This window comes from Pleurodeles waltl, chromosome 6 (genome assembly GCF_031143425.1).
Source record: "Pleurodeles waltl isolate 20211129_DDA chromosome 6, aPleWal1.hap1.20221129, whole genome shotgun sequence".
Lineage (NCBI taxonomy): Eukaryota > Metazoa > Chordata > Amphibia > Caudata > Salamandridae > Pleurodeles > Pleurodeles waltl.
In genome coordinates, this window is record NC_090445.1 from 22,056,179 (window position 1) to 22,068,759 (window position 12,581).

Sequence of the window (12,581 nt, forward strand, 5' to 3'; positions counted from 1 at the left end):
AGAGGAGAAACAGGGCATTCACACTCTGCCAGAAGATGAGAAACAGGGCACTCACGCTCTGCCAGAAGAGGAGAAACAGGGCATTCACTCTCTGCCAGAAGAGGAGAAACAGGGCATTCGCACTCTGCCAAAAGAGGAGAAACAGGGCATTCGCACTCTGCCAGAAGAGGAGAAACAGGGCATTTACACTCTGCCAGAAGAGGAGAACCAGGGCATTCACACTCGGCCAGAAGAGGAGAACAAGGACATTCACACTCTGCCAGAAGAGGAGAAACAGGAAGAGGAGAAACAGGGCATTCACACTCTGCCAGAAGAGTAGAAACAGGGCACTCACACTCTGCCAGAAGAGGAGAAACAGGGCATTCGCACTCTGCCAGAAGAGGAGAAACAGGGCATTCACACTCTGCCAGAAGAGGAGAAACAGGGCACTCACGCTCTACCAGAAGAGGAGAAACAGGGCATTCACACTCTGCCAGAAGAGTAGAAACAGGGCACTCACACTCTGCCAGAAGAGTAGAAACAGGGCACTCACACTCTGCCAGAAGAGGAGAAACAGGGCATTCGCACTCTGCCAGAAGAGGAGAAACAGGGCATTCGCACTCTGCCAGAAGAGTAGAAACAGGGCATTTACACTCTGCCAGAAGAGGAGAACCAGGGCATTCACACTCGGCCAGAAGAGGAGAACAAGGACATTCACACTCTGCCAGAAGAGGAGAAACAGGAAGAGGAGAAACAGGGCATTCACACTCTGCCAGAAGAGTAGAAACAGGGCACTCACACTCTGCCAGAAGAGTAGAAACAGGGCATTCGCACTCTGCCAGAAGAGGAGAAACAGGGCATTCACACTCTGCCAGAAGAGGAGAAACAGGGCATTCGCACTCTGCCAGAAGAGGAGAAACAGGGCATTCTCACTCTGCCAGAAGAGAAGAAACAGGGCATTCACACTCTGCCAGAAGAGGAGAACCAGGGCATTCGCACTGCCAGAAGAGGAGAAACAGGGCATTCACACTCTGCCAGAAGAGGAGAAACAGGGCATTCGCACTCAGCCAGAAGAGGAGAACAAGGGCATTCACACTCTGCCAGAAGAGGAGAAACAGGAAGAGGAGAAAAAGGGCATTCGCACTCTGTCAGAAGAGGACAAACAGGGCACTCGCACTCTGCCAGAAGAGGAGAAACAGGGCATTCGCACTCTGCCAGAAGAGGAGAAACAGGGCATTCGCACTCTGCCAGAAGAGGAGAAACAGGGCATTCGCACTCTGCCAGAAGAGGAGAACAAGGACATTCACACTCTGCCAGAAGAGGAGAACCAGGGCATTCACACTCTGCCAGAAGAGGAGAAACAGGGCATTCACACTCTGCCAGAAGATGAGAACAAGGACATTCACACTCTGCCAGAAGAGGAGAAACAGGAAGAGGAGAAACAGGGCATTCGCACTCTGCCAGAAGAGGAGAAACAGGGCATTCGCACTCTGCTAGAAGAGGCGAACAAGGACATTCACACTCTGCCAGAAGAGGAGAAACAGGAAGAGGAGAAACAGGGCATTCACACTCTGCCAGAAGAGGAGAAACAGGGCATTCGCACTCTGCCAGAAGAGTAGAAACAGGGCATTCGCACTCTGCCAGAAGAGGAGAAACAGGGCATTCACACTCTGCCAGAAGAGGAGAAACAGGGCATTCGCACTCTGCCAGAAGAGGAGAAACAGGGCACTCACGCTCTGCCAGAAGAGGAGAACCAGGAAGAGGAGAAACAGGGCATTCTCACTCTGCCAGAATAGGAGAAACAGGGCATTTACACTCTGCCAGGAGAGGAGAAACAGGGCATTTACACTCTGCCAGAAGAGGAGAACCAGGGCATTCACACTCTGCCAGAAGAGGAGAACCAGGAAGAGGAGAAACAGGGCATTCACACTCTGCCAGAAGAGTAGAAACAGGGCACTCACACTCTGCCAGAAGAGTAGAAACAGGGCACTCACACTCTGCCAGAAGAGGAGAAACAGGGCACTCACGCTCTGCCAGAAGAGGAGAAACAGGGCATTCGGACTCTGCCAGAAGAGGAGAAACAGGGCACTCGCGCTCTGCCAGAAGAGGAGAAACAGGGCATTCGCACTCTGCCAGAAGAGGAGAAACAGGGCATTCGCACTCTGCCAGAAGAGGAGAAACAGGGCATTCGCACTCTGCCAGAAGAGTAGAAACAGGGTACTCACACTCTGCCAGAAGAGGAGAAACAGGGCATTCGCACTCTGCCAGAAGAGTAGAAACAGGGCACTCACACTCTGCCAGAAGAGGAGAAACAGGGCATTCGCACTCTGCCAGAAGAGGAGAAACAGGGCATTCACACTCTGCCAGAAGAGGAGAAACAGGGCATTGACACTCGGCCAGAAGAGGAGAAACAGGGCATTTACACTCTGCCAGAAGAGGAGAAACAGGAAGCGGAGAAACAGGGCATTCACACTCTGCCAGAAGAGTAGAAACAGGGCACTCACACTCTGCCAGAAGAGGAGAAACAGAGCATTCGCACTCTGCCAGAAGAGGAGAAACAGGGCATTTGCACTCTGCCAGAAGAGGAGAAACAGGGCATTCACGCTCTGCCAGAAGAGGAGAAACAGGGCATTCGCACTCTGCCAGAAGAGGAGAAACAGGGCATTCACACTCTGCCAGAAGAGGAGAAACAGGGCATTCGCACTCTGCCAGAAGAGGAGAAACAGGGCATTCGCACTCTGCCAGAAGAGGAGAAACAGGGCATTCACACTCGGCCAGAAGAGGAGAAACAGGGCATTTACACTCTGCCAGAAGAGGAGAAACAGGAAGAGGAGAAACAGGGCATTCGCACTCTGCCAGAAGAGTAGAAACAGGGCACTCACACTCTGCCAGAAGAGGAGAAACAGGGCATTCGCACTCTGCCAGAAGAGGAGAAACAGGGCATTCACAATCTGCCAGAAGAGGAGAAACAGGGCATTCACGCTCTGCCAGAAGAGGAGAAACAGGGCATTCACACTCTGCCAGAAGAGGAGAAACAGGGCATTCGCACTCTGCCAGAAGAGGAGAAACAGGGCATTTACACTCTGCCAGAAGAGGAGAACCAGGGCATTCACACTCGGCCAGAAGAGTAGAAACAGGGCATTTACACTCTGCCAGAAGAGGAGAAACAGGGCATTCACACTCTGCCAGAAGAGGAGAAACAGGGCATTCGCACTCTGCCAGAAGAGGAGAAACAGGGCATTCGCACTCTGCCAGAAGAGGAGAAACAGGGCATTTACACTCTGCCAGAAGAGGAGAAACAGGGCATTCACACTCGGCCAGAAGAGGAGAAACAGGGCATTTACACTCTGCCAGAAGAGGAGAAACAGGAAGAGGAGAAACAGGGCATTCGCACTCTGCCAGAAGAGTAGAAACAGGGCACTCACACTCTGCCAGAAGAGGAGAAACAGGGCATTCGCACTCTGCCAGAAGAGGAGAAACAGGACATTCGCACTCTGCCAGAAGAAGAGAAACAGGGCACTCACGCTCTGCCAGAAAAGGAGAAACAGAGCATTCACGCTCTGCCAGAAGAGGAGAAACAGGGCATTCGCACTCTGCCAGAAGAGGAGAAACAGGGCATTCGCACTCTGCGAGAAGAGGAGAAACAGGGCATTTACACTCTGCCAGAAGAGGAGAACCAGGGCATTCACACTCGGCCAGAAGAGGAGAACAAGGACATTCACACTCTGCCAGAAGAGGAGAAACAGGAAGAGGAGAAACAGGGCATTCACACTCTGCCAGAAGAGTAGAAATAGGGCATTTACACTCTGCCAGAAGAGGAGAAACAGGGCATTCACACTCTGCCAGAAGAGGAGAAACAGGGCATTCGCACTCTGCCAGAAGAGGAGAAACAGGGCATTCGCACTCTGCCAGAAGAGGAGAAACACGGCATTTACACTCTGCCAGAAGAGGAGAAACAGGGCATTCACACTCGGCCAGAAGAGGAGAAACAGGGCATTTACACTCTGCCAGAAGAGGAGAAACAGGAAGAGGAGAAACAGGGCATTCGCACTCTGCCAGAAGAGTAGAAACAGGGCACTCACACTCTGCCAGAAGAGGAGAAACAGGGCATTCGCACTCTGCCAGAAGAGGAGAAACAGGGCATTCACACTCTGCCAGAAGATGAGAAACAGGGCACTCACGCTCTGCCAGAAGAGGAGAAACAGGGCATTCACTCTCTGCCAGAAGAGGAGAAACAGGGCATTCGCACTCTGCCAGAAGAGGAGAAACAGGGCATTCGCACTCTGCGAGAAGAGGAGAAACAGGGCATTTACACTCTGCCAGAAGAGGAGAACCAGGGCATTCACACTCGGCCAGAAGAGGAGAACAAGGACATTCACACTCTGCCAGAAGAGGAGAAACAGGAAGAGGAGAAACAGGGCATTCACACTCTGCCAGAAGAGTAGAAACAGGGCACTCACACTCTGCCAGAAGAGGAGAAACAGGGCATTCGCACTCTGCCAGAAGAGGAGAAACAGGGCATTCACACTCTGCCAGAAGAGGAGAAACAGGGCACTCACGCTCTACCAGAAGAGGAGAAACAGGGCATTCACACTCTGCCAGAAGAGTAGAAACAGGGCACTCACACTCTGCCAGAAGAGTAGAAACAGGGCACTCACACTCTGCCAGAAGAGGAGAAACAGGGCATTCGCACTCTGCCAGAAGAGGAGAAACAGGGCATTCGCACTCTGCCAGAAGAGTAGAAACAGGGCATTTACACTCTGCCAGAAGAGGAGAACCAGGGCATTCACACTCGGCCAGAAGAGGAGAACAAGGACATTCACACTCTGCCAGAAGAGGAGAAACAGGAAGAGGAGAAACAGGGCATTCACACTCTGCCAGAAGAGTAGAAACAGGGCACTCACACTCTGCCAGAAGAGTAGAAACAGGGCATTCGCACTCTGCCAGAAGAGGAGAAACAGGGCATTCGCACTCTGCCAGAAGAGGAGAAACAGGGCACTCATGCTCTGCCAGAAGAGGGGAAACAGGGCACTCATGCTCTGCCAGAAGAGGAGAAACAGGGCATTCGCGCTCTGCCAGAAGAGGTGAAACAGGGCATTCGCGCTCTGCCAGAAGAGGAGAAACAGGGCATTCGCACTCTGCCAGAGAGGAGAAACAGGGCATTCGCACTCTGCCAGAAGAGGAGAAACAGGGCATTCTCACTCTGCCAGAAGAGAAGAAGCAGGGCATTCGCACTCTGCCAGAAGAGGAGAAACAGGGCATTCACACTCTGCCAGAAGAGGAGAAACAGGGCATTCGCACTCTGCCAGAAGAGGAGGAACAGGGCACTCACACTCTGCCAGAAGAGGAGAACCAGGGCATTCACACTCTGCCAAAAGTGTAGAAACAGGGCAGTCACACTCTCCCAGAAGAGGAGAACCAGGGTGTTAGAAATTGGGTCTTTGGTTGGCAGTCAGGTTACCCCCTGTCCAAGCAAGGACCCTCACTCTAGTCAGGGTAAGTCACACACAATCCAAATAATCCTGTGCCCACCCTCTGGTAGCTTGGCACTGAGCAGTCAGGCTTAACTTAGAAGGCAGTGTGTAAACTATTTGTGCAATAAACCATACAATACCACAATATAACACCACAAAAATACACCACACAGTGTTTAGAAAAATATGTAATATTTAGCTGGATAAATGCAGGTAAAAAATGATTAAAGATGAAATAAGCAAAGGTAGGGATATCACTGAAAGTGATATCAAGTGTCTTTAGAGTTAAAATATTACTGTAAAAGCAATAGAAAGTGTCTTAAGTTCTCCTACAAACAACAAGTGTCTCTTGCAGGGCAAAGTAACTGGTTTGCGTTGAAAAATCCTCGCAAGGGACCGCAGAGGAAGAGATGCGTGGAAAGCGGTGAGTGTGCGTCGGTTTCGCCCCTTTGCACACAGACTTGGGTTGTTATTCTCCATGCGGGGAAGACGTTGTATTGATTTCTGGCGCGCGGACTTGGATCCTCTTCGGGTTGCGGGGTTTTCAGGTGCCCCGGGGACAATGCGTGGAATCCTGGGCTTGCGGAGCAAAGGCACAGGGGCTGCGTCGATTCCTGTAGGCGATGCATGGAATTTTCTTCTGCACAGCAGGTGCTGCATCGATTCCTCTCAGGAAGTCAGGCTGCGTCATTCTCAGTCGGCTGCGTCGATCCAGTAGGCCTATGCATCGAAGTTCGGGTCACGTCGTTGGCGCTGGGTCGACCTTCTGTCGCGAAGTTGGGCTGCGTCATTCCGGACTCTGCGTCGTTCTTGGCAGGCGGTGCGTCAAATTTTTGCTGCACAGGGATTTCACCTGCAGGAGAGAAGTCTTTTTGGTCCTGAGACTTCAGGGAGCAGGAGGCAAGCTCTATCCAAGCCCTTGGAGGGCACTTCTGTATTAAAGCAAGAGATCAGCAAGACAGAAGGGCAACAGCAAGGCAGCAGTCCTCTTCAGAAAGCAGTCAGGTGAGTTCTTTAGGCAGCCAGGCAGTTGTTCTTGTCAGGGTCAGGTTCTGGTTCAGGTTTCTTCTCCAGGAAGTGTCTGAGTTGGTAGGGCAGAGGCCCTGTTTTATACCCAAATGTTCCTTTGAAGTGGGGGAGACTTCAAAGAGTGGCTTAGAAGTGCACCAGGTCCCCTTTCAGTTCAATCCTGTCTGCCAGGGTCCCAGTAGGGGGTGTGGCAGTCCTTTGTGTGAGAGCAGGCCCTCCACCCTCCCAGCCCAGGAAGACCCATTCAAAATGCAGATGTATGCAAGTGAGGCTCAGTATCTTGTGTTTGGGGTGTGTCTGAGTGAATGCACAAGGAGCTGTCAACTAAACCCAGCCAGACGTGGACTGTAAGGCACAGAAAGATTTAAGTGCAGAGAAATGCCCACTTTCTAAAAGTGGCATTTCTAAAATAGTAATATTAAATCCAACTTCACCAGTCAGCAGGATTTTGTATTACCATTCTGGCCATACTAAATATGACATTCCTACTCCTTTCAGACCAGCAGCTACCACTCAAACAATGTATGAGGGCAGCCCCAATGTTAGCCTATGAAGGAACCAGGCCTCACAGTAGTGTAAAAATGAATTTATGAGTTTTACACTACCAGGACATGTAAACTACACAGGTACATGTCCTGCCTTTTACCTACAGAGCACCATGCCCTAGGGGTTACCTAGGGCACACCTTAGGGGAGACTTATATGTAGAAAAAGGGGAGTTTTAGGCTTGGCAAGTACTTTTAAATGCCAAGTCGAATTGGCAATGAAACTGCACACACAGGCCTTGCAATGGCAGGCCTGAGAGAAGGTTAAGGGGCTACTCAAGTGGGTTGCACAATCAGTACTGTAGGCCCAGTTTAATCTACAGGCCCTGGGCACATATAGTGCACTCTACTAGGGACATATAAGTAAATTAAGTAGCCCAATTAGGTGTGATCCAATGTTACCATGTTTAAAGGGAGACAGCTTCTGCACTGGTTAGCAGTGGTAAAGTGTGCAGAGACTTAAAACGAGCAAAAACAGTATCTCAAAAGTGGAGGGAGGCAGGCAAAAAGTTAGGGGTGAACACCCCAAAGCTGTCAGGTCTAACATGTATCCCCCCCAGCTGAAAGTGGGGAGAACTACCCAACCTCATGGGAGCTCTCATCACTAAGGTGGAAGTATCTGGAGAGACCGTCAGCGTTGGCGTGGTCAATCCCCGGGCGATGCTCCACCGTAAAGTCCATCCCCTGTAGGGAAATGGACCACCTCAAGAGTTTAGGATTCTCACCCCTCATCTGCATGAGCCATCTGAGGGGCCTGTGGTCTGTCTAAACCCAGACGTGAGTCCCAAACAGAAGTCTCAGCTTCTTCAGTGCCCAGACCACAGCAATTGCTTCTCTTTCAATAGCACTCCACCTCTGTTCCTGTAGTAATAGTCTTCTACTAATGAAGACTACTGTTTGGTCAAGGCCCTCCTCATTTAGCTGTGCTAGGAACGCCCATATGCCATGCTCTGAAGCGTCTGTCAGCATGATAAATTCCTTGGAGTAGTCAGGAGCCTTTAGCACTGGGGCCGTGCACATAGCTTCCTTCAGGTAGTCAAAGGTTTTCTGACAAGCCTCTGTCTAATTCACCAACCTAGGTTGCTTTTAGGATGTGAGTTCTGTCAAGGGTGTCACCATGGTTTCATAGCCCTTGACAAATCTGCAGCAATATCCAGTGAGGCCTAAGAAGGCTCTCATCTCTGTTGGGTTCTAGGTGGTTGCCAGGCCTTGATAGTTTCAATCTTGGACTGGAGGGGCTGCACCTTGCCACCACCTACTAGGTGTCCCAAGAACACCATGGAACCCTGCCCAATCTGGCACTTACTGGCCTTGATGGTCAGGCCTACCTGTTGCAGATCCTGAAGCACCTCCTTGAGGTGAAGCAGGTGTTCCTCCCAGCTGTCACTTTAGACAGCAATGTCATCTCGGTAGGCTGCGCAGAAGGCATCCTTGCCAGCTAGGACCCCATTAACCAACCATTGGAAGGTAGCGGGGGCATTTTTCAACCCAAAGGGTATCACCCGGAATTGGTAATGGCCCTCAGGTGTGGAAAATGCCGTTCTCTCTTTAGCCCCCTCAGTCAAGGCGATCTGCCAGTATCCTGATGTGAGATCAAAAGTACTGAGGAATTTGGCAGCGTCTAGTCTGTCTACGAGCTCATCAGCTCAGGGAATGGGGTGAGCGTCAGTCCGTTTGACTGAATTGAGACCCCGGTAGTCCACGCAGAACCAAAGTTCTGGCTTGGCACCGGGTGCAGCAGACTTGGGTACCAGCACCACAGGGCTTGCCCAGGGACTGCTAGACTTCTCAATAACCCCTAGAGCCAAACTCTTGGAGACTTCCTCTTGTGATGCTGACTTTCACCTTGTCTGACAACCTGTAAATGTTGTTCTTTACAGGGGGACTGTCTCCAGTGTCAATGTCATGGACACGCAAGTGTGTGAGTCCAGGGGTGAGAGAAAACAGGGAGGAGTACTGTTCCAGTAACTGGTAGCAGCCCCCTCTCTGTTCTAGGGTCAGGGAGTTAGATGGAATGACACCCTCCACTGACCCATCACCTTCCTTGGCAGCGAGGAGGTCGGGGAGAGGTTCACTGTTCTCCTTCATACCCTCATCTGTCACCAGAAGCATGTTGACTTCGGTCCTCTCAAAGTGAGGCTTCAGTCGGTTGACATGGAGCACCCTTAGGGGATTCCTAGGGGATTGGAGGTCCACTAGGTAAGTGGCCTCCTCTTTCTGCTCTTTTACTTCAAATGGACCAGACCAGCGGTCCTGGAGAGCACTAGGCTCTACTGGCTCCATTACCCACACTTTGTCTCCAGGTTGAAACTCTACCAGGGTGGCCTTCTGGTCACACCAGCGTTTCGTTTCCTCTTGACTGGCCTCAAGGTTACTTTTTGCCATTTTCCAGTAGCGGTGCATCTAGTTGCGGAGGGCCAGCATGTAGCTGACCACATCCTGAAGGGGTGCCTTTGGAGCTTTCTCCAACCCCTCTTTGACAATGCTTAAGCGTCCCCTAACAGGGTACCCATAGAGAAGCTCAAAGGGACTGAACCCTACCCCCTTCTGGGGTACCTCTCTGTAAGCAAAGAGAAGGCATGGTAAGAGGACATCCCACTTACACCTCAGGGCCTCAGGAAGGCCTGTGATCATGCCTTTCAAGGTCTTGTAGAATCTACCCACAAGACCATTAGTTTGAGGGTGATAGGGTGTGGTGAACTTGTAGGTTACACCACACGCATCCCACATAGACTTCATGTATGCAGACATGAAGTTAGTGCCTCTGTCAGACACTATCTCCTTTGGGAATCCCACATGGGTAAATATCCCCATTAGAGTTCTGGTCACCACCGGTGCAATTACGGTGCTTAGAGGGATTGCCTCTGGGTAACGGGTGGCATGGTCCACCAAAACCAGGATGAACCTGTTCTCTAGGGCAGTTTTGGGGTCCAATGGACCAACAATGTTGATGCCCACCCTTTCAAAGGGGGTGCCAACAACAGGAAGTGGTATCAGGGGTGGCCTTAACCCTTTTTTCTGTTTTACCACTGGCCTGGCAGTTAGGACAGGACCTACAGAACGTATCTGAGTTTGTCCTCATTCGGGGGCCAATAGAAGTGGGTGACAAGCCTGGCAAAGGTCTTCTCTTGCCCCAGATGTCCTGCCAGGGGAATGTCGTGAGCCAGTCCCAGTAGGAAGGTCCGGTAACACTGGGGGACCACGAGCGCATGCGCTGCCCCATTGGCCGGAACCTTAGGCTCACTGTAGAGGAGATCATTCTCCCAATATATGTGGTGATCGCCAGAGGCTTCACTTGCTGCCTGGGCTGAGGCTTGCTTCCTCATGCCCTCTAGAGTGGGACATTCTTTCTGCGCCTTGCAGAATTCCTCTCTGGTGGGCCCACCCTCAACCTGCCAGCCAGCAAGCTCAGGTAGGTCACCTAGGGCGGCAATGTCTTCCCCAGTTGGCTCGGGGGCCTCCTCCTCCGGAACCCCGTCAACCACTGCTGGAACTTCTGGGACCGGTTTCCCTTGCCCCTTGCCCCTCCTCTTGGCAGTTGTCTGGGCCATTGTTCCAGTCTCCAGACGCCCTTGACTTCCCTCCTGGGCAGCCATGGACCGTGTGGTTATGCAGACCCACTCAGGCAATCCTAACATTTCTAAGTGAGACCTTTGCTCTACCTCCTTCCAGGTAGTGTGCTCAAGGTCGTTGCCTAACAGACAATCTACAGGCATGGCAGGACTCGCAGCTACTTTTAGAGTACCAGAGACCCCCCACTCAAAGGGAACCAGAGCTTCCGGTAGGTGGCTCTCATGATTGTCGGCGACTATAACTTGGTGGAATGTATTTGGGAGGACCTGCTCTGCTGACACCAGTTGACCCTTGACAGTAGTCATGCTGGCTCCTGTGTCACACAGAGCCTCCACACTTTACCCGTTGATGGTGCCCACTGCCTATACTTGGAAGTATTGGCAGGCATGTGGGTTTTTAACAACATCTCTGCATCCCCCAGGGACACTGGTGTTACCTCTGTCTGCTCCCCAAAACTGTCTGAGACCATCTCCTCCCCGAGCGCTACGCTAGCCAACCCAGGTGTCTGCCCTCCTTTGGGGGGCTGTGCCTTCTTGGGGCACTTGGAGTCGCCCTCAGAGTGCCCATACTTATTGCACTCTGCACATTGGGGTACAAACCTCCCTGTCTTATGGTCAGTAAAACCTCTTATTTTGGAATCAGACCGGGACTGGTTACCACTACTCCCTTGGGTACTATTTTGGGGGCCTTTTGAGAACTCCTTGTTTTTAAGTTTTTCTCCCCTGTCTTTCCTCTTATGGGAACCCTGACCACCTTTGTGGGTGTCCCCCCCAGATACCTTTCCTGACACCCTGATGCTAGTCCAGAGGTCTGCCTCCTCAGCAAGCTTCCTGGGATCAGTCAGCTTACTGTCTACTAGGTGCATGCGCAACTCTGTAAAACAAATACTGAGCATATGCTCTCTCAGAATCAAATTATACAATCCTGTGTAATCATCTACTTTGCAGCCCCGCACCCATCCATTCAGTGCCTTACTGGAAAAGTCAAAGAAATCTACCCATGTTTGTATGGACTGTTTGGTGCTGTCCCTTAACCTCTGATGGTATTTCTCAGGGGTCAGCCCAAACTTGGCAAGTAAAATGGCTTTCATAAGTGGGTATGTGTTTTGATCCTTTGGGTCCAATGTGAGAAGTGTGTCCCTCCCCAGTGGTGGCACATAACTCCACATAGCTGTACCCCATTGCCCTCCAGGAACCTCATGAGCCCTTAGTGCACCTTCATAAGCAGCTAGCCATTTTTCAATGTCATCTTCCAACACAAAACTGGGCACCACATTTTTGGGTATACAAACCTTCTTTTCTCCAAACAGGTCACGCCTGTATGCTGCCACCATTACTGCTGGACTCAGACTGCTTCGCCTTAAGATCCAGCTCCTTGAGACTCAGTTCATGAGCCAACAATAGTTTCTTTTCAGCCAAGGCTCTCTCAGCTTCTCTCTCTGCCCTCCTTTCCTCCTTTTGAGCCTCAAATTTCAGTCTTGCCATTTGCAATTGGAACTCCCTCTCCTCTCTCCTTTCCTCTGCGGTCAGGCCTTGATCAGAGACACTGCTCCCAGGTCTGGCAGGGGGCACAATTGCAGTGGTAACTTCATCCATTGATGGCATAAAATCCTCTGAGGGGCCATCTTCTGGCTCCTCATCCTCAGCATCATCCTCTAAATGGGCTTCTGCCCAGGCCCTCAGTGCCACTTGAAAGTCCTCCTTTCTGGAGGCACCTTGGGTTAGTACACTCAACTCCTTGCAGAACCCTTTTAGCTGTTTGACAGTAGGGCGGTCATTCTGACCCTGGCGGTTGAAAACCGCCAGGGCAGAGTGCCGCGGAAGCACCGCCAACAGGCTGGCGGTGCTTCATAGGCAATTCTGACCGTGGCGGTAAAGCCGCGGTCAGAAAAGGGCAACCGGCGGTTTCCCGCCGGTTTACCCCTGCCCCAAAGAATCCTCCATGGCGGCGCTGCTCGCAGCACCGCCATGGGGATTCCGACC

At 51.5% G+C, this 12,581-nt stretch overlaps 1 protein-coding gene across 1 annotated transcript in view; it reads left to right on the plus strand.

The window, feature by feature from the left end:
* LOC138301466 (nestin-like) overlaps nucleotides 1-3,767 on the plus strand; it is a 38,466-nt gene extending 34,699 nt beyond the window's left edge. The window contains exons 7-8 of the mRNA XM_069241976.1: nucleotides 1,297-1,539; nucleotides 3,415-3,767. Of these exons, the coding sequence (XP_069098077.1) occupies nucleotides 1,297-1,539; nucleotides 3,415-3,767 (596 nt within the window). The remainder of the gene's footprint in view (nucleotides 1-1,296; nucleotides 1,540-3,414) is intronic.
* Nucleotides 3,768-12,581: the final 8,814 nt, after the last annotated feature.